Source organism: Orbicella franksi, chromosome 1, assembly GCF_964199315.1.
Source record: "Orbicella franksi chromosome 1, jaOrbFran1.1, whole genome shotgun sequence".
NCBI lineage: Eukaryota > Metazoa > Cnidaria > Anthozoa > Scleractinia > Merulinidae > Orbicella > Orbicella franksi.
This window is the reverse complement of record NC_138145.1, coordinates 15236440-15256560: the sequence shown is the minus strand read 5'-3', so window position 1 is coordinate 15256560 and position 20121 is coordinate 15236440. Positions and strand designations below refer to the sequence as shown.

Sequence of the window (20121 nt, the reverse complement as noted above, 5' to 3'; positions counted from 1 at the left end):
TAGTAGGAGATCAACCAGTCGATATTTTCGGGAAGGAAACCAGCAATATTAATCTTAGTCCAAAGATCTAGCCAATCAAATCATGTGTCTCCAAAGCTACCTTTTCCTTGTATTAAGGCCCCACTGGTTAAGTGGGAAACGGGGCTCTGGAGACGAGGATGTACAATTTCTCTATCATCGCAGTAACCGCTACGGTCAACTGTAGTCTTTCTCGTCGATCCTTTGCGACAATGATTGCTACCATCTCGATCGCTTTTTTTTTCCATCAATCCTGATAATGGCAGTGATCATAGCGATACTGTATGGAACCGGCCATTAGATCTAGGACTGTAACGAAAGTCGCGCAGGTCATCCTCGCGTCTGTCAGAACTCAACCAGAACGCTTGAATTACCATTAGTTTATTGACAACAATGTGTGGTTGATAACACAGTTATATTATTTTAGTTTAGTGTAAGACTAATGCTTGTATGATGTTATTTTAATTAAGGAGAGAGCCATCAACAGAAAGTTTTAACTACAGAAAGAGAACAACGAGATCGTTCTTCTAGGCAACATCCCAGCCCTATACAACAGCCTAACAAGAACGACGGTTATGTTACTGTTCGGCAAGATAAGACGCCAAATTCCTCTAAAATATCGGATGCAAATAATGAGGAGAAAAACCCAGCGTCTCAGGAATTATCAGATGATGATATTCAGAAAATTTCAGATGATCGGCAATCAGACCCAGAGAGCATGATTATTGAGAGAAACACAACTGAAAGTGCTGCAAGAGCAACAGTGACATCTAACAAGCTGCAACAAAAAGCACTTGAGACACAAGATCTTATAGTGTCAGGCTCTAAGATGATAAAGAGCAAAAAGTATGCTCAAGTAAGTAACATACGGTCCATGCAAAAGTAAAAAAATAGGCCCGCAGTGCGTGCTGCGTGAGCTTACATATACTTAAAGTGCACCTAACCCCCAAAATTTTTTTTCGCTAGAACGAATCTACTTATTATTTGAAATAGTTCTGCGAAAAAATTTTTGGATTCCGTTAAATCGTCGATTTTCTGTGCCACGACGAAATCTCGAAAATAGCTCCAAAACACCGCCATTTTGTTTCACGACCGAGTTTGAGGAGAATGGGTCCAGCGGCTCTTGTAACGTCTACCCAGGAAGGTTGGATATCTCATTTCCTCTCATTTCCTTCAGGATGGTGCAATACACATTCGAAAAGTGCGCAGAAACGCCTTCCAGAGGTGCTATCGGCTGTTGCAGCAATATTCCAGATTTAAAGAAAGATATACTTTACAATTTACTGACGATGATCGGCTAATGGTGCAATAAAGACGTAAACGATGGTTGATTTTGTCGAACCGAAACAAGCGAACTGAATCTGTGAGAACCTTTGAAGAACTCTCACTGGAATTTGTTCCGCAGACTTTCGAACGCTATTTTCATAAATTTTCTGCTTAAAGCTAACCAGCAATTTGTAGAAATACCACCGACAACCTATATCTTCCAATCCCGCAGTATTTATAACATAACCGGCAAAGTTGTGTGATCCGGTCACGATCAAGAAGCGTTATACTGATACGTAAATAGATCGCAACTGTACGCCGCTAACCAACACTTATTTCTCTTTCGATTTAGATGCAAGTCGAAGATTAATCCTTTAGAATTACATGATAACAAAATGATTAGACTCACAGAGTTTTTCGAAGGTTTGGAAATCAGCAGTGTGACAAAGATTCTGTGCAATAGCGTCGAAAATATGACCGCGTAACATTATCTGCGGACCGCTTAGGGAACACATCCTTTTCGCTTATCCGACGAATTTCACTGCAAACTTTGAGAACAATTTACATTGGTTATTTGGAGTTACGACTGACTTAAAACGTGTGACAATGTGAAATCGGTAATTGTATGAAATGTTTCCTTCCGCCTTGCTTCCCGCAGCTTCAAAAATACAGGTCCAAACAATACGATTTTCAATCGATCGAAGCCAATGTTTTGGAGGTCATCAAGTTTCGAAAACTGCAACACGTACGTCGCTCTTATAAACATGAAGCATTCAACTGAAAGTAAAACACAAACTGGATTTAACAGAACCTTGACAAAATACATTCTCGGTAAGGACAAATGTAAACGGGCTATAAACACGCGTGGGAATCTTACGTTTAGTTGACGAAATTACCATCCAAAGCAGTCCTTGAGTTTTCTTTCCTGCTGTTCGTTTGCCTGCTCCTCCACTTCGTATCTAGCTTTCCATTCCTAATATACAAGCAGCTCGTCCGCAAAGACGTCTTCCCCGTCGTCGCTTGAAATATTGTAAATTGCTCTCAAAGCTATAAGCAGTGAGTTCACAGTTGTCGAACGTGCTCGATCGAAGTTTATTTCGGAGCCTTCCGAATCGAAACTTAACTCTGACTCCAGTGACGAAAAAGAAATGATTCTGAGACAAAACTTGGACGTTTTAGTCCCAAAATACATCGGAACGATTAGTTTTGCATTCTATTTTCTCGAGCAAATACAGTGAGTTGACTGAGGCGCTGTTGTGTTTGGTTCCTGGGTAGACGTCATCAGGTACCGCCGCCCCAGACTCCCTAAAACGCGGTCGTGAAACACTTAATCGCGACTTTGAAAGGGCATAGAAAATCGAGGATTCAACCAAATTCAAAAATTTCTTCGTCCAAATGCTTCAAATAAAGTCTAGATTTGTTTTAGCGAAAAAAAAAAAATTTGGGGTTAGGTGCACTTTAAATTCCAATTAGTTAGAGGGATATCTTTAAGTCAGTCTTAGGGAGTTAAAGTACTACAAGGAATAGGCAGTCACTAGAAAGGTAAGTAAGGGCTATTTTGAGGCAACGAGGGGATATGTGATTTATTCACCGAGGGCGCAGCCCAAGGTGAATAAATCACATATCCACGAGGTGCCTCAAAACAACCGGCTTATTTTTCAACATAAACGACTCTTTATGAATTTTAAGCAGGAATGCCCGGAAATTTTGTAGACAGCAGAAGACTGTTTAGACAGATGCTAAATTAACTTGTACATGTGGTGTCAAGATTGTTTACTGGAAAGACTAAGCCTGCTACATGATTAGAATCATGTAACAGGCTTAGTCACCCACCGAGAATTTACCAGTTAGTCCCAAATTGACACCTAATCGATGGGGTTGACTTCCACTGAAGTTCTAACGAGGTTTCGCTATGACTGTAAAGAAATATTGACATTTTCAAGGGTGTTACTAAACAGAGCAACGCAGTGACGAGTAATTTAAGGAAGAATGACTGACAAGGCTCGGTAAAGCTTTCGGTCATTTATTGTTTTGACGACCTTGATCGTTTTCTTGTTACTCCGTTACTGACTCGTTACTGCACTGCTCTATGTAGCAACACCCCATGCTAAATAATATGATTTTTTGTTGATTGCTCATCATTCAGTTACGTAGACCTTCAAGGGAGGATTTTTTCCCCCCCAAAACAACATTTTCATACCAAATAACTGATTGTTATTTCATCTGGATTTTCCAAAATTAAATATCTCAAAACCACGCGAGTTGTACACAAAAACGTATCTGTAAAATGCAAGTCTAGAGTCCGCAAAGTGTTATAAGTCAATTACTATTGTCAACCACAGAGATCCTTCTCACGTCTTAAATGGCAATCTCGTCAGCAGACTGGGAGTTGTGTCCTCTGAAGTTCCGGCTAAGTGATCACAGTTAAGAAATGTTAAACCGACACAATATTGAACCAAAATGTTGCATTGTTAAGCAAGGGCTTTCACACTCATGCAGCGGATCACCGGTGAAAATTGCAAGCGATTTCATCTCCGCCTCAAGCGTACAATCTCGGCCGTTGCCGCGGAATCTCTTGCGAATTTAGTTGCCAATAATAATCAAACGAGCTGTTTCTTTTGCAAATATATTTTCTTCCCATATCGGAAAACACACACGCGCCCAGCTATCCCCACGAGATGTTTTCCCGCCCAAAGAGCATTTACTTGTCAGTTATGGTGGTTTCGAATAAAAGCATTAACCCTCAACATATTACCCTCGACCCTCAACATAGCACCCTCGAGAAAAATACTCCTTTGGGAACACATCAGAGGCGTCTTATTGGCTTAGAAATATCCAGTGGGCGACTGCGGTATCGTCGGTGGTGACACAGTAAGGGCGTGAAATCTTTAAAAGCCTTTGGAAGCGAAAAAAGGGACTCTGTTTTTATGCGAGTGTCTCCTCTTTAAATGAATTTATAGGGTATGCCAATTTGACAGATTGCCACGAAATTGGCAAAACGTCTTGTCTGTGATTTAGATTTTCCACAATAGCCTTTTTGAAACGTATCGATAAATTTTTGATAACCAAATTTGACAGAGAAATTGTGAAGTAACCAATAGGAGTATTGCTAAAGGCTCACATGCTTTTGTAGAATAGCCCCTTGTGTTTGTTATAATGCAGTAGTTTTAGTCTAGACAAATTGGTACTGGACATGTTTTGTGTTTTTAGGGTAAAAAGGATGGAGGTAGGACTTTGTTTAGAAAGAGAAAGAATGATACACCACAAGAACAAACACTGGGGGATCGAAAAGGCAAGAAAAATCAAAAGAAAGAAAGAAAGGAGAGAAGTAGTGCGGAGCTGGAAGCCTCGACGTAAGTGAAGAAAACAAGCAAACGACCAAACAAACAAACTAAAAAACAAACTAAAAACAAAAAAGCAAACGAATGAGTGCAAATTTTAACTTTCCTTGTACGCCCATAATTTGATAAATAACCTGTTTCAAGCTGTCAGATCGTGGAAGAGACACTAGTTATGCTCGTCTAGGTCCTTTTTCCTGTTCTCCTCTTTATCATTGCTCACACGTTACCATGGGTGCACATGTACATTTATTTCGCGATTTACATAAGGATCAGGTTATTCTATGAAACATCGTATGAGATGAAAAATTTTGGACGGTTGAATCTAGGTCTTGCAGAGTGAGTTCCTGAAATAAAAATCTTCTGTTAATATGTTTGCTAACTTTTCTTTTAACGGATCACATCTCAGAACACAGCCACCACCAAGCCTCCAACAGGTTAAACCAGAAGCTGGGGTGACTGTGGTTTTCCACGTTCTGCTTGCTTCAAATTTCAACATGACGGAGGAAAGCTTTTTTATACGGGCCCATGGTGTCGATTTGGGTGACTTTGAAATGACTGCAGTAGAGTAAGTATTATTTACAGTCAATCCTCCTCCGCTTCTATATCATGGACAGTTCACTTGGTCCCAGAGAAAGTAGAATTCATGTAATCTTCACCGCTGTGATACGGACACCTCTAAACACGGACTCTCTGGTGTGGGCATGGCCCTGACATTAGTTTGATATTGCACATTCAAAGAAATTGCACGACAGTAAAGAGTGCGAAGGCGTTCCACTTTTCCACTATTGGGGTTTCCATAAACCTTTGCTTCTTTTTTTAAAATGCAGAGTTCTTGAAGGTCAAAGCGAAGACGAACTGACGTTTTTTCGGGGTCAGTTCACAATAAGTCTTGATCGGGCTCGCCAAGGAACTCTCTACAAATACGTGGTGGTCAAGGAAGGAAACGTTCATTGGGAACAGTTACCCGAATTTCCACCAGAGCGCGACAGCGACAGTATTGTCAACCGGTTTCTTAAAATCCCTGACAAGTATGTCAAACCTGGTGGTAAGTAAATATCTTTTACGGTCGTTATTATATTTATAAATCACTGGTAATACAAAACTACAACATCGACGAGACGTTCTCTCCTGTTGTCAGTTTGCTCACATGTATTCTCACAATCTATTTCTTTTTAGTGTTGTAATTATTGGGTCCATAGAGGGCACAGGTTGCACTACCTTGCAGTTGGTGGGAGAGGGATGGAGCGACTTCCCGTACATTCCCTAAAATGTAATCCAGGCCATGATCTCGCAACATAGAATAGTCAGAAACTGATTTATGCTTCAGTTTCCGTTCATCATCGAGTTATGATGCACGCGGGAAGTTCGGAAAACAAGAAAGAAGCGTATACGTTGCTCGAGGCGCAGTCGAGACAAACTCTAGCTTTCTGAGTGCTCTCCAAACTTCCCTAATGAATTATAACTCGATGATGTTGACGGTGTTTTACAACATCACCAACAGAAAGAAAGCAGAGCTTAAGTGTTTTTGCTCACGCCGTGAGCGTGCATCATTGGATTATGATGCACGCTTGCGTATACTGAGTTTGATAGCGCGGCTGTTCTGGTTATTGCTGCTAACTCACAATATGGCATTTATAAACCGGTCCACGAGCCGGTAGTAAATACCGTACAATAAAATGATACAGAAAAGAAGTTTTCAATCCGGGCTTTTTAGTGCTGAGTGAATTATTGGGATGGTTTAGGGGGCTCTCGGCCGCCAAACCGCAAGGCAGTTTTATTAATTAATCTGAATTGATTAATCAGTCTCACGGCGAGGGGTAGGGTCGGATAGGTACCTGTGTACACTTTGGTGTCTACGTTACTTCTTAGTCTGGCCCTCTCTGTCACGTAACGCCGAGGAGAGGCCCAGGGACAATTGTCTGCGCATGCTCCCGCTAACGGAACCAATCAGAGCGGATCAGAGTGCAGGATGTCGTTGTCCCCCGAATGAAAATAATATTAATGACGACTGCGATCAGCAGCACCAGGAGCCATAATCGGGGACGGAGACCGTAAGTCTTGGGATCCGCGCGCACCTATGATATGGGACAATTTTTCTATTTTTAGAACAAATTGCGCCATCCTGACGTCATATATCCGCGCGGATCCACGCACATGTCGGGGGCTCTCGCGTGGACGTTGTCACGTTGCGTGAACAAATGGTGAGACTTGCGAGATTCTCTCGCAGATTTTTCACAGCGATGGCAGGGAATAAGACAGGGAATAAGAACCAGGACTCTTACGTGTAGTTTTATGCTCTGAGCTAATGGAAAAGGTGAGTTTTTCAGGGTCGAAGACAAGACTTCAATTTCGCGTTGTGAATGAATAATATGTGCTCGCGCTAGATGTACGAGTAAGAGTTTGCGTTTGTTCTGTAAAGAAACGTTATGTAAGAAAACTCTTTACTCTGGTATCGAGTTAATTTGTGAGTTTCCCAAACAACGCTTGATTTTATTGTTTTTGTTTGTTTGGCGAGTTTGCAAAAGTTTTTGAAAGGAAAGTCTGAGGCGTACAATTAGCTCATTTGCATAGTGCAGCGCATGCACTTTCAAGTCCGAGGTCGGTGTTTTCAATTGTCAACAAATCTTGACAAAAATTTCTTTCGTTGTGTTTTGTGCTGAGATGCTGCAACAATTTTCACCAGTGTCAAAAGGCTGCTAATATCATGTGTGTTTCTTTAACATAGTGAAATTTTACACTGCGAAAATAAAATAGACAAGGAGTTTTGATAACTCAACCAACAAAATCGAAATCGTTATTCGAGTTGATTAAAAAAAGCGTCATCGTAACTTTGGTGATTATTTCTGCTGTATTCACATATTTTCAGCTAAGCTTTTAATATGTTCTCAAACATTTATCAACCGTAAACATATTTAAAAACTAGAGATATTATATGAATTCGATGTACGTTTTCAGACGAAAGTGCGGAAGTCCAATTTGTCATGTTTTACAGACTGTACAAAACACGCATCGACGGACGTTCTTATTCATCGACAACAAACAATTTATTGGATTTTTACACAAACAAAACTGAGCAGCATCTACAGACATAAACTTTATTATCACTTATTGGGCCTTGATAAAACATCAAGCGTTGCTTACAATTCAGGCGAAACTTAAACTTGTAATTATTATTTTCTTTTTACCCTTCGGTCGAGATAGACTCTGGCGAAATCCTCGCAAGCGTGTGGCAAGAGGAGGGAAACTTTGAAGTCCTGAAACGCTGCTATGTCTAAATATATCTAACTAGTTTTTTTGCTGTATTATGGAAAAGCTGTTAATCTTCAACATATGTGAAACTGGAGTAATGTGGAGCTCTTGTAAAAGCCTGAAGCAGCGGAACACAAATTGGTCAGTGATATAAAGCGGGACATAATTAAATTAGACACTGTCTTACTTCACTCATACTGGAGCAGCTTAGGACGAAAATAGTAAAGTAAATTTCCAACAGACATGAACGTATTGAGTTGTGGGCCGAAAGCATTAAACATTTCGGGAATTTCGGACGCTATTTTCCCCGCGCGACATCAGCAAAAATCGTCGCAGCATGAACGCGCGTGTGCCGCATGCGATGGCGCAATTTGTTCTAGAAATAGAAAAATTGTCCCATATCATAGGGACAGCCCCAATACTAGAAATGGCGCGCGCTTACGGTCTCCGTCCCCGATTATGGCTCCTGGCAGCACTCGGAAAAATCTTGTGGCTTTAGTTCAAGCTTAACTTGGCGGATTGGAAAGTTTGCGGCATGACTACGCTTTTATTAGGGAACTCGTCAAAACTACTATACATACTTAGGACCCACCAGAAGGGATGGGGATGACTGCCTCTTCCAATAACCCCCCCACTCTTAAGTTGAGACCCACTGTATCTTGTATGGCCCCACCATCCCCTGTTGCAAACCCATGGTATCTCGTATAGCCTCACCACCCCCTGCTACAGACCGATGGTATCTCGTATAGCACCACCGCTCCCCTGTTACAAACCCATGGTATCTTCCATAGCCCGTCACCCCTTGTTTACAAACCTATGGTATCTCCTATAGCCCCACTACCTCCTGTTACAAACCCATGGTATTCCCTATTAGCCTCCTTCAACCTCCAGCCCCTGTTAGAAAAAAGACAAATGCCGGGCATCTTTTGTAGCAATCCCTCTAGCCTCTGGTAGAAAGCCACGGTATCTACTGTAGCCACCCCACCCACTCCCCCGTAGATACCGATGGTATCCATTGCAGCTCCTCAACACCCTAGTCCGTCGTGCCTGACGAGAATGAAAACTGCGAGAAAAAAAATGACTGCGCAAATTCCTGGGGACGAGAAATATGCTAAAGGAGGGACTACTACGTAAGCCAGAGAGTTTGACCTTTCACGGCCGAGTTATTTTTCGAAGTAAATTTTCAATCGCATTACACATATGCAATAGGATTCCTTATCTTGACCTCCTCTCATTATCGTCTGTTGTCAATAATTCCGGGAGATGTCTTCAATAAAATCGTTCTCTCGTGTTGAGCGGCGAAATCACTAACACGTTCGGGTTCGAGGCGAAAAGCTTTTCTAAACAAAACACTTAATCAATTTAACTCTATCCATAGGCTGTTGGCAGAATCGCAAGAACATCACGACCTGTGAGACGCAATTCCAACGCTTTGATTTTCTCCGGCTCCAAAGCTCTCTTTTTTCAGAGACCGAGATAAACATTCCTGTATGATGTCACACGCATCTCGAATGTTGACAACGTGTTGTCAACGCTCCGAACATAAGCCAATCACACTTTTGCGTTGTGGGAGGAACGCAAAAACGGCTTATTAGGCGCAAGCCCCTCCTTTCGCACGTCTTACCGCCAGGATTTTACGCGACCATTTTTTCCTCGCGGTCTATTTTCGGTCCGCCACGTTGGGATAGGTAGTCGCAAAGAATCTCCATAGCACATTTCATCCAAAGTTACAGAAAAGGAAAGATACGTTCAGTGATTTCCATTGCTGCTGATGATAACAGCCTTCGCCTTCGGACATTTCGGACATTTATTAATGGAAAAGTGAACAAATTCAAGACTGCTACTGTTCAGTTTTCCTTTCAAAACATCAAGAACTCGCCTCCTGAACGATTGGGTTAATATCAAGGATTCACTCATTACTTGAAAACGATGTGAAGACGTTTCATCATTCATACTTTTTTAAAAAAATCAAGCAGATTATCCGTCAACCAACGTTTGCAAGCCACAGAGCAAAGATCACGAACCCTGACGTCTCCCTCATTATCCTGGGACGTCAACACAACATCATTTGTACTTCTCGACCAGATCAAATCTTTAAACTTTATAATTTCCTCAATTTTCTCCACATTAGACTCATCTGTTAGGAGGTTCGCAAGCTCCGAAAACCACTTTTCCTCCTATTTAACATTACCCGAATCCTCTTCACCTCGTGCAAGCTAATCATTAACGAAACATCTTCTCGACTAAAAGATGCGTAGTTCGGCCAGACTGCAACAACCCTTGCTGTTTTAGATTTATCGGAAGGCATCCTTTCTGCTTCAATTTGCAAATCAACTCTTACTTGGAGGTAAGAACTTAGAGGAAAACAAACGACCCACGTTGTTTGCCTGATCAGCGCTGAGCAAATCTATGGACTGGGGTGATATTCTTAGCGATTGCAATCCAAGACTCTCGTCGACGACTGGAATGCTTACGTACGAAGACGAACGCCACGAATAGTTATCCAAACCTAAAGTCTACTACCGAGAAAAAAAGCACAGATAAACTTGATCGCAACTGAAACTGCCTGGTCGGAAATCGCGTTGAATTCGGCGTTCCTTGAAAGCTTCTTGGCTGGGCTTCAAAATCTGGAAAGTGTCGTTACCTATTTGAACGAAACCTTTTTGTGAGATTCTGCAATATTGAGGTTTACATGATTATTATTGCATAATCTCAAACGCTCAGCTCGTATGCGGACATATTATTGCACAATTAACAGTTATTCGCCGAAGGCGAAGTGAATATTGTCGAATAATCCCCGAGCCGAAGTCGAGGGGATTATTCGACAATATTCACTTCGCCTTCGGCGAATAATTGTTTTAGTATAATTTCAGAGCTGAACAACAGAAAATAACGGGCTAACGCATAAAGACAGGGACCCAATTGTTCGTTTGCATACACGTATGCAGCCGTATAGTTTTAATAAGAAGCTTACGGGTAAGCTTACATCAATTGTAAATCAGTTTACTCATCGAGTTCGGCAGTAAAACAATCTATTTATTTATTTATTTTTTATTTATTACAATTTTATGGCAAATAAATCTAAGTCTAAAGGCATACACAAACAGGCAAACCCATAAGGATAATCTGTAAAAGAGTGGAACACTCCATGCGAGACAGATCACCATGTAGCTAAGTTAATTAAATAATCATGTAATAACAATCAAGAAAAAAAATTAAATCAAATATTCATTCCTCACTTAAAAACTTCTTCATTCCCGACTTAAAAACTGCACAACTAGGAGATAACCTAATACCTAAGGGTATCGAATTCCACATCTCCACAATTCTATTAAGATAAGTGTTTTTAAAAGTAGTCGTTCTAGCAAAATTTGTCTTCAAGGAGTAGTCATCAACGTGTCTAAACCTATGCGCATCATCTTGAGAATAAAAGTTCAGAAACGGAAATACATCCACATTCAAGTATCCACTTAAAGCCTTATACAAAAATGTGACATCAAAAAGATAGCGCCTCTTTTCAAGCGAAAGCAGATTAAGAGTCCCTGTCCATAAAAATGGAAAATAACTCGGCAAGGGTCGAAAATTCGATTTCGCTCATATTCCTATGGTAGATAGGCTAGGGCATGACAAAAACTACCGGATAGTTTTTTTGGCAAAATGTCCTTTTATTTCAAAGAAATATGCAAATTACCAAATTCCGTTAAAATCGTCATTTGACGCACCATTTTATTAAACAAGTTTGAGAGCCTCGCATGCAAAACCACATCATTCTTCCGTTTTTAAAACACTCAAATATTTTTGTGCAATGTTTAATTGTGTACTGGGTTGATTTTAGGGAATGTTGCGGTTTTTGTTGGGTGTAAAATAATTAAATTTCGAAGACATGTATTTCATTTACTTAAAAGTACTTTGTAAAAATAATTGATTTTCACCATGTGCGAAACCTTCAAATGGATTAAGCTTCTGGTGGTTGAATCGCAGAAGGATGGTCTACAGATTCCTGTAAAAATTTCTTTGGGCAAATGATTGTGAGCGACGCGAGAGCTTTTCAAAGTACGTTAAAAATGCAGATATTTGACCGTCCGTCGTCAAATTTCAATTTACGGGTTAGACATATATTTTAGCACACGCCACATGTCTTGAGCTATATTAAGTTGAAATAGACACAGAGCTGATAATTTCGAAATGTTCTAACCTTACTTGCTGTAAAAGGCAGGTCCAAACGCCGATTTGACGTGTTTCCGTCACCATTCGTCGCACATAAAGCAGACGTTTGCTTTTGTTTACACAACGTCCGATGTACATCGCCAACTGTCAACTGATTTAATAGTCGAATACCATGAATCTATGACCCTCTTTCGACACATATGATCACCACTGCATCTAAGTCAAAAACGGCTAAGTGATTTGTAGATAGTTGCTTGCTTTGCACTCCACCAAAACATTTACGTTTGATCATCGTTTGATCTATTGCTGCTTGAATCCTTGCTTGCAGCGGTTCGTTGTTTGTTCGTCACGCAATGCTGTCATTCCATTTTAGGGGGTAGGGGTAGGACAATTTCTATCCTAATACGTAAGGGTCCGTAAGGCTCTGAACCACAGGGAGCACACGATCTTGTTGAGTAGGAAGAGATTAAATTAAGCAATGAAAAGAATAAATAGTTAACCATTGCCCGTGTTGTCATCTTTTACTAGACAACCGCTACCTACACGCCCTGCGTAAATACTGTAACGCTAAACTCGTACCTAGGTCTTTTCGCACTGTGCAATTATTTTTGGTTTACATATAATACAGTGGGCTACCCTCGGGGAAATGGGAGGTGGCCGCTTAATAGGGGTTGGCAGCTTAATAGAGGTTTGTATACCTTGAATACTTTTTCGCTATCGGGTTATAAATTTAGCTAAATTTCTTAGTAAACATGGAGTCAATTCAAGACAATCATGATAGACGTCATGCTCGGAGACTCTGGGGCAGTTAGTAGGGGCGGGGAAAAAGTCTAAAAGGGTCTTCGCCCGAACTTTTTTCTCACCCGTTTAGACTCCCCCCCCCCCCCATAACTGCCCCTGGGTCTCCGACAATGACGTCTATTATGATTGTCTTGAATTGACTCCATGTTCACTAAGAAATTTATAACCCGATGTATGGTGAAAAAATATTCAAGGTGCACCAACCTCTATTAAGTGACCAGCCCCTATTAAGCGGCCACCTCCCATTTCCCCGAGGGTAGCCCAAAAAATAATTGCACAGCGCGAAAAGACCTAGGTACGAATTTAGGGTTACAGTATTTACGCAGGGCGTGTAGGTAGCGGTTGTCTAGTAAAAGATGACAACACGGGCAATGGTTAACTATTCATTCTTTTCATTGCTTAATTTAAGGGGGTCTTATACTCTCAGATATAAATTTTTCTCCAGAAAACCATTTTTTTGGAACATGGAGATTCAACATCCCTGTCCATTTGTAAATCGTATTTTGAAACGAGTTTCCTCTAATTACTCCTGAATTTACGTGTAAATTAAGAAATTTGAACACTTCTAGCTATATTTCAACATAGCAACACCCATAGCAACCATTGTTTACAGTCTAAAAGTACTCACAAAATGGATTCAATTCAATACATTTTAATGATACTTTACACAAACGCTTTAAAGATGTGTAGTTATGAGAATTTTGCATCATGGTCCTGAACATTATTTCTTCTACCATCTTATACGCTCCTTATACTTGGATAACATTTCTATGACTGGTGTGTATTCGGGTGTTCAATGAAACATTTATGTAAAACCTTTAAATATACCCCTCCCCCTGCCCCTAACCTCCCCCCTCCTAGTTCACAGGGCTAATTTGGGCTCTCGGAGACCGAAGTAAAACTTTAAAGCCTTATTTCTCAAAATGACCAAATAGACGGATCATCAATATCTCGCACATGATATCTCCACTGGGTTTTAACCGAATGTTGTCAAATTTTCAACATTGATGAAGGCCACAATTATCTAGGTCTTAAACCTCCAAAATTTGCAATTTATGAAACTTTTTCCTGTTATTTAGTTAATATAGTTAATATTAGTTAATATTAATACACTTTTTCAACATTTCACGAGAAAAACCCCCTCAAAACACTGTTTTCTGAGGTTTGTCTCCTGGACAACTTGCTTATGGACAGGATGAACTTAATTCCATACTTCTCGAACCATTCATTATTACGTTATCGTGTTTATGATGAACACCACTTTTTAACACTAAGGAGCTAGTTATTCATTAACTATCATGGCACGTGAGCTGGAAAAGCTCATTTTTGAAGTCAGAGTGCAAAGTCCTTTAACGTGATACCAAAACTGTTCCACAGAGTTGTTTTGCAAAAAAAAAAAATTTTAGGTATAAGACTACCTTAAGTCCCACGTTAATTAATTAAGAGCCAGCAGCCTGGGCCTGAGAAATAGTCATATGACGCAGTAGCCTCGATGTCGATATATCGATTAAAGAAGTTCGTTTCTCGTACCGAAAGCTTACTAACGTGTAAGTGGCAGAATGTCTTCTAAATAACTGTTTTGGTGGTCAAAGGACATCATTTAAGTCCGGCGATCGGTAACTTGACATGCAGCATTCGAAGAACTGAATGTTTGCGGCAGTTGGCGATTCCAAGGGTGCTCTTAAGCGCCAACAGATCGAAACTTGGTTTGCGACTGTGTCAGGCCAAAACAGATCAGGTCTAAAAGCAGGTCACTTCATGGGCACAAAAAAGGTATTTTGGGGAGTTACATGGCAAGCAGTAGGCACCCTGCCTACGAAAGTGTAAATGTTTTGACCTGCTTTTAGACTTATAAAATGTGTTGATTTGGCGGGAAGGTACATTCCGTGTCGCAACGGTCTACTTACCCATAAGGCATTGCAAGATGTGTTTGACAACAATGGCTGCTGCACATGTTGTATCTAGCTGACGATAAAGGCTGTTGTTAGCCATGAACCAGAACAATTAAAGTCAAGACTATAGCATATTTGAGGAAAGGCATAAGGCCTCCAATTGCGCTGGCTAAAAGATTTCGTCAGGATAGAGATTATCAACGAAAACAAAGCAAAATAGTTTCTAGACGAACTCGCTGGCGAGGTAGATTTGGACGCAGCGAAATCCTTAACTTCGAGATTCCGTAGGATTTTCAGAGTTGAAAATAGCCGAAGAAGGGTTTTCTGCCGATGACGAAGACATGGAAAAGACGACAAAAACCGAACAAATTTTGCGCCAGGGTAGACGAGTTGATAATCACAATTAACGCCACTGGACTATGGTAATTCTAGGACTTCAGAATGTGGACTGACCTTGGAAATCCAGATCATCACTTGTACTGCCTTATTTGGTTAACCTTTTCGATCTTTAAATGCGAGTTTCTAAGGTTCATTGGGCCTAACCAGTGACCACAAATAGGTTCAAGAGTTCAATTTCTTGTTCTGAATCATCTATCTGGGAGATAATTTTCCACAAATGTAGACGAACTCTCACGATTGGTGGTTGAGGCCCCTCCAAGACCCCCAGCAGAGAACGTAAATGTTTTCAAAAGCCCATTTTATCAAGAAAAGAACTACTGCGCTAGATAATTTGGAAAGAATATCATATTTCAACGCATCAGGCGCATAAAAGTGATTTCTAGGGTCATATGACACCTTTCGTGGTCATGACGTCACAAAACACATTTTTGTGAATAAGTTAGTTTGCAAAAGAGCTTTAACGCCAATTTGATGTTGACATGTTGCTTGGGCAACACTGTTGTTGATAACATGACACAAATTGCCCTAATCCATTTTTAATAGATTTTAGGACTACATTAATATTGTCACGTGACCTATTTCCTCTCATTGGACGGATTTTATGCAAAATGTGCAAAATTCAAAACACGTTACAAAAAGATTGTCCAATTACAAATTTGAAAATTTATAGCTTTACTTATTATCACTTGTTTTTTTCGCTCAAACTGGGCGCAAACTTTTTAGTTAATAACTAGTCACGTGACCTACCAATAGAGCAAAAACTTTATTGATGTTGCTCAGCAATGTGAAAGAATTAAGGCTACAACTTTTTAGGTTAAGTGATAAAATATTTATCACTTTATTAGTGAAATGAACATTTGTCGCCATGTTTTGGCACTCAGCGTATTTTGCCCGTTTTTCTTGCTAATGTGTTCATACAAAAATTGTACTGAATTCTTATCTAAGTGAAGAAACAAGCATTTGGCTACTTTAAGTGACGTGACTAACTTCTAGCGCCTTTTTCGTACCTAAAACAAACATTTTTGATAGCTGATTAGTGAAATAAACCCTCAGTACAACCTTTTCCTATTAAACGAACTTATAGTTCCTTCCCTCAACTGATGCACTAGACCTAACTCTAACCCTAACCCTAACCCTAACCCTAAACCTAACCCTAACCCTAACCCTAAACCTAACCCTAACGCTAACCCTAACCCTACCCTAACCCTAACCCTAACTAGACCTAGCCCTAACTCCACCCCGAACCCTAACCATAAACCTTAGGGTTAGGCATAGGTCTAACCCTAATACAAAGCTTAGTGTTAGGCTTAGCTAATAATAACCCTAGCTTTACCCTCGCCTTCAAGAAAAGATATCTTGAGAAGGTTTTATTCAATTGAGCTAAAATTTTCAGGATTTGTTGTTCTGAGTACGTTCTGTGGGATAGGCATAGCACTTTTCCATCCAGTGCACTCTGTCGAGGTTATGTATTGAAACGTATGCTAAATTTTCTGTGTCAGATTTAACTGGTCATCATTTTACATGTTTTTAACTTTTCAAAAATCTCTAAGCTTATCCCAGCAAGCTATTTGTCTTCTTTTGTAAAATGTAAAAATTATTCCTTTTGATCAGTTCTTGTGGGATTTATCCTTTCTCAAGTAAGCCCTGGCATTCCCCAGCAGGTGGCAGATTTAATCAGCCGGTGTCAGGTTACAATACAGTTATAGGGTACACAAATATTTTTTTCATAATCTTTGGTCTTTGAGCTTTTTAAAAATGTATACTTTTGCCATGGTTTGGAGTTAACTCTTAGCCACGAGAAAATGTTTGAAACATGGTGTGTTTTAGGTGAAGTCCCACCTTACTACCTTCAGGGGGTCTTATACTCTCAGATATAAATTTTTCTCCAGAAAACCATTTTTTGGAACATGGAGATTCAACATCCCTGTCCATTTGTAAATCGTATTTTGAAACGAGTTTCCTCTAATTACTCCTGAATTTATGTGTAAATTAAGAAATTTGAACACTTCTAGCTATATTTCAACATAGCAACACCCATAGCAACCATTGTTTACAGTCTAAAAGTACTCACAAAATGGATTCAATTCAATACATTTTAATGATACTTTACACAAACGCTTTAAAGATGTGTAGTTATGAGAATTTTGCATCATGGTCCTGAACATTATTTCTTCTACCATCTTATACGCTCCTTATACTTGGATAACATTTCTATGACTGGTGTGTATTCGGGTGTTCAATGAAACATTTATGTAAAACCTTTAAATATACCCCTCCCCCTGCCCCTAACCTCCCCCCTCCTAGTTCACAGGGCTAATTTGGGCTCTCGGAGACCGAAGTAAAACTTTAAAGCCTTATTTCTCAAAATGACCAAATAGACGGATCATCAATATCTCGCACATGATATCTCCACTGGGTTTTAACCGAATGTTGTCAAATTTTCAACATTGATGAAGGCCACAATTATCTAGGTCTTAAACCTCCAAAATTTGCAATTTATGAAACTTTTTCCTGTTATTTAGTTAATATAGTTAATATTAGTTAATATTAATACACTTTTTCAACATTTCACGAGAAAAACCCCCTCAAAACACTGTTTTCTGAGGTTTGTCTCCTGGACAACTTGCTTATGGACAGGATGAACTTAATTCCATACTTCTCGAACCATTCATTATTACGTTATCGTGTTTATGATGAACACCACTTTTTAACACTAAGGAGCTAGTTATTCATTAACTATCATGGCACGTGAGCTGGAAAAGCTCATTTTTGAAGTCAGAGTGCAAAGTCCTTTAACGTGATACCAAAACTGTTCCACAGAGTTGTTTTGCAAAAAAAAAAAAAAAAATTTTAGGTATAAGACCACCTTAATCTCTTCCTACTCAACAAGATTGTGTGCTTCCTGTGGTTACGGACCCTTACGTATTAGGATAGAAATTGTCCTACCCCTACCCCCTAAAATGGAATGACAACATTGCGTGACGAACAAACAACGAACCGCTGCAAGCAAGGATTCAAGCAGACCAAAACGATGATCAAACGTAATGTTTTGGTGGAGTGCAAAGCAAGCAACTATCTACAAATCAGTTAGCCGTTTTTGACTTAGATGCAGTGGTGATCATATGTGTCGAAAGAGGGTCATAGATTCATGGTATTCGACTATTAAATCAGTTGACAGTTGGCGATGTACATCGGACGTTGTGTAAACAAAAGCAAACGTCTGCTTTATGTGCGACGAATGGTGACGGAAACACGTCAAATCGGCGTTTGGACCTGCCTTTTACAGCAAGTAAGGTTAGAACATTTCGAAATTATCAGCTCTGTGTCTATTTCAACTTAATATAGCTCAAGACATGTGGCGCGTGCTAAAATATATGTCTAACCCGTAAATTGAAATTTGACGACGGACGGTCAAATATCTGCATTTTTAACGTACTTTGAAAAGCTCTCGCGTCGCTCACAATCATTTGCCCAAAGAAATTTTTACAGGAATCTGTAGACCATCCTTCTGCGATTCAACCACCAGAAGCTTAATCCATTTGAAGGTTTCGCACATGGTGAAAATCAATTATTTTTACGAAGTATTTTTAAGTGAATGAAATACATGTCTTCGAAATGTAAGTATTTTACACCCAACAAAAACCGCAACATTCCCTAAAATCAACCTAGTACACAATTAAACATTGCACAAAAATATTTCAGTGTTTTAAAAACGGAAGAATGATGTGGTTTTGCATGCGAGGCTCTCAAACTTGTTTAATAAAATGGTGCGTCAAATGACGATTTTAACGGAATTTGGTAATTTGCATATTTCTTTGAAATAAAAGGATGTTTTGCCAAAAAAACTATCCAGTAGTTTTTGTCATGCCCTAGCCTATCTACCATAAGAATATGAGCGAAATCGAATTTTCGACCCTTGCCGCGAAATTAAGAATTTGTCTGATTTTTACAGGCAGGCACTCTTAAGACATTTCAGGCGCTCGTCATAGGTAAAATTCCGTTTTCGGAGAATAAATTTTGTTCCCCTCCGCTGTATGCGCTCAAGCTTGTCAATGTTTCTTGCGGTGTGTGGCGACCACACAACTGATCCATATTCCACTTGCGATCTCACCAACGTGCAATACAGCACCATCAGGGTTTCGATGTCCTTCCAACCTCTACAAGTTCTTCTAAGCATGCCTAAAATTCTATTAGCTTTATTTGTAATGGCATCTACATGAGAGTTCCAAGAAAGATGATGGTTAGTAAGCAAACCAAGATCGCGGAACTCATAAACTTCCTCTATGAGCGATTCATTTAGGGGGAAACTAGATCTGAATGGTTGTTTCTTCTGGGTAAGACGCATCAACTTGCATTTCTTAACATTGAAGGTCATCCTGCTCTGTTGACTCCAGGTACACAAACTATCTAGATCGTCTTGAAACATCGTTAGATCACTTGGACAGTTTACCACCCTAAACATCTTGCAGTCATCTGCATATAGTGCCACAGAACTTTCTTGACTGACCACCTCAGGCAGATCACTGATGGAAATAATAAAAAATAGGGGATCCAAAATGGACCCCTGCGGCACGCCAGATGTAATATTCAGCCAGCTAGGACATTTTCCATCAACCACGACTCTTTGTTTACGATTCGATAAATAGTCACCACACCTGGCAAGCAGCGACCCTGATATTCCAAAGTTACACAATTTATGCAGAAGAATCTTATGGTTCACGCGATCGAACGCCTTAGCAAAGTCCAAAAACACAGCATCTACCTGAAGGCCAGCATCCAGTGCTTTGCTCCACATATGGTGAGTGAGGACTAGCTGAGTTATATAGGAACGCCCTTTCACAAAGCCATGCTGCCAATCAGTAAGAAAAGGTGAAACATGAGAGTAGATGGCACGATGGACAATTCTTTCCTGATATTTGCTCAAGCTAGATAACAGGGAGATGGATCTATAGTTTTCAACATTCTCCGTGGCATTGTCTTTAAAAACT

General features: G+C 40.0%; 1 protein-coding gene across 1 annotated transcript in view; it reads left to right on the top strand.

Moving 5' to 3' along the window:
* The window catches only part of LOC145478200 (E3 ubiquitin-protein ligase rnf213-alpha-like), a 190768-nt gene that overhangs the window by 20422 nt on the left and 150225 nt on the right, over positions 1–20121 (top strand). Inside the window, exons 2-5 of the mRNA XM_081456148.1 lie at positions 489–874; positions 4495–4637; positions 5032–5190; positions 5453–5670. Coding sequence (XP_081312274.1) covers positions 489–874; positions 4495–4637; positions 5032–5190; positions 5453–5670 — 906 coding nt within the window. The remainder of the gene's footprint in view (positions 1–488; positions 875–4494; positions 4638–5031; positions 5191–5452; positions 5671–20121) is intronic.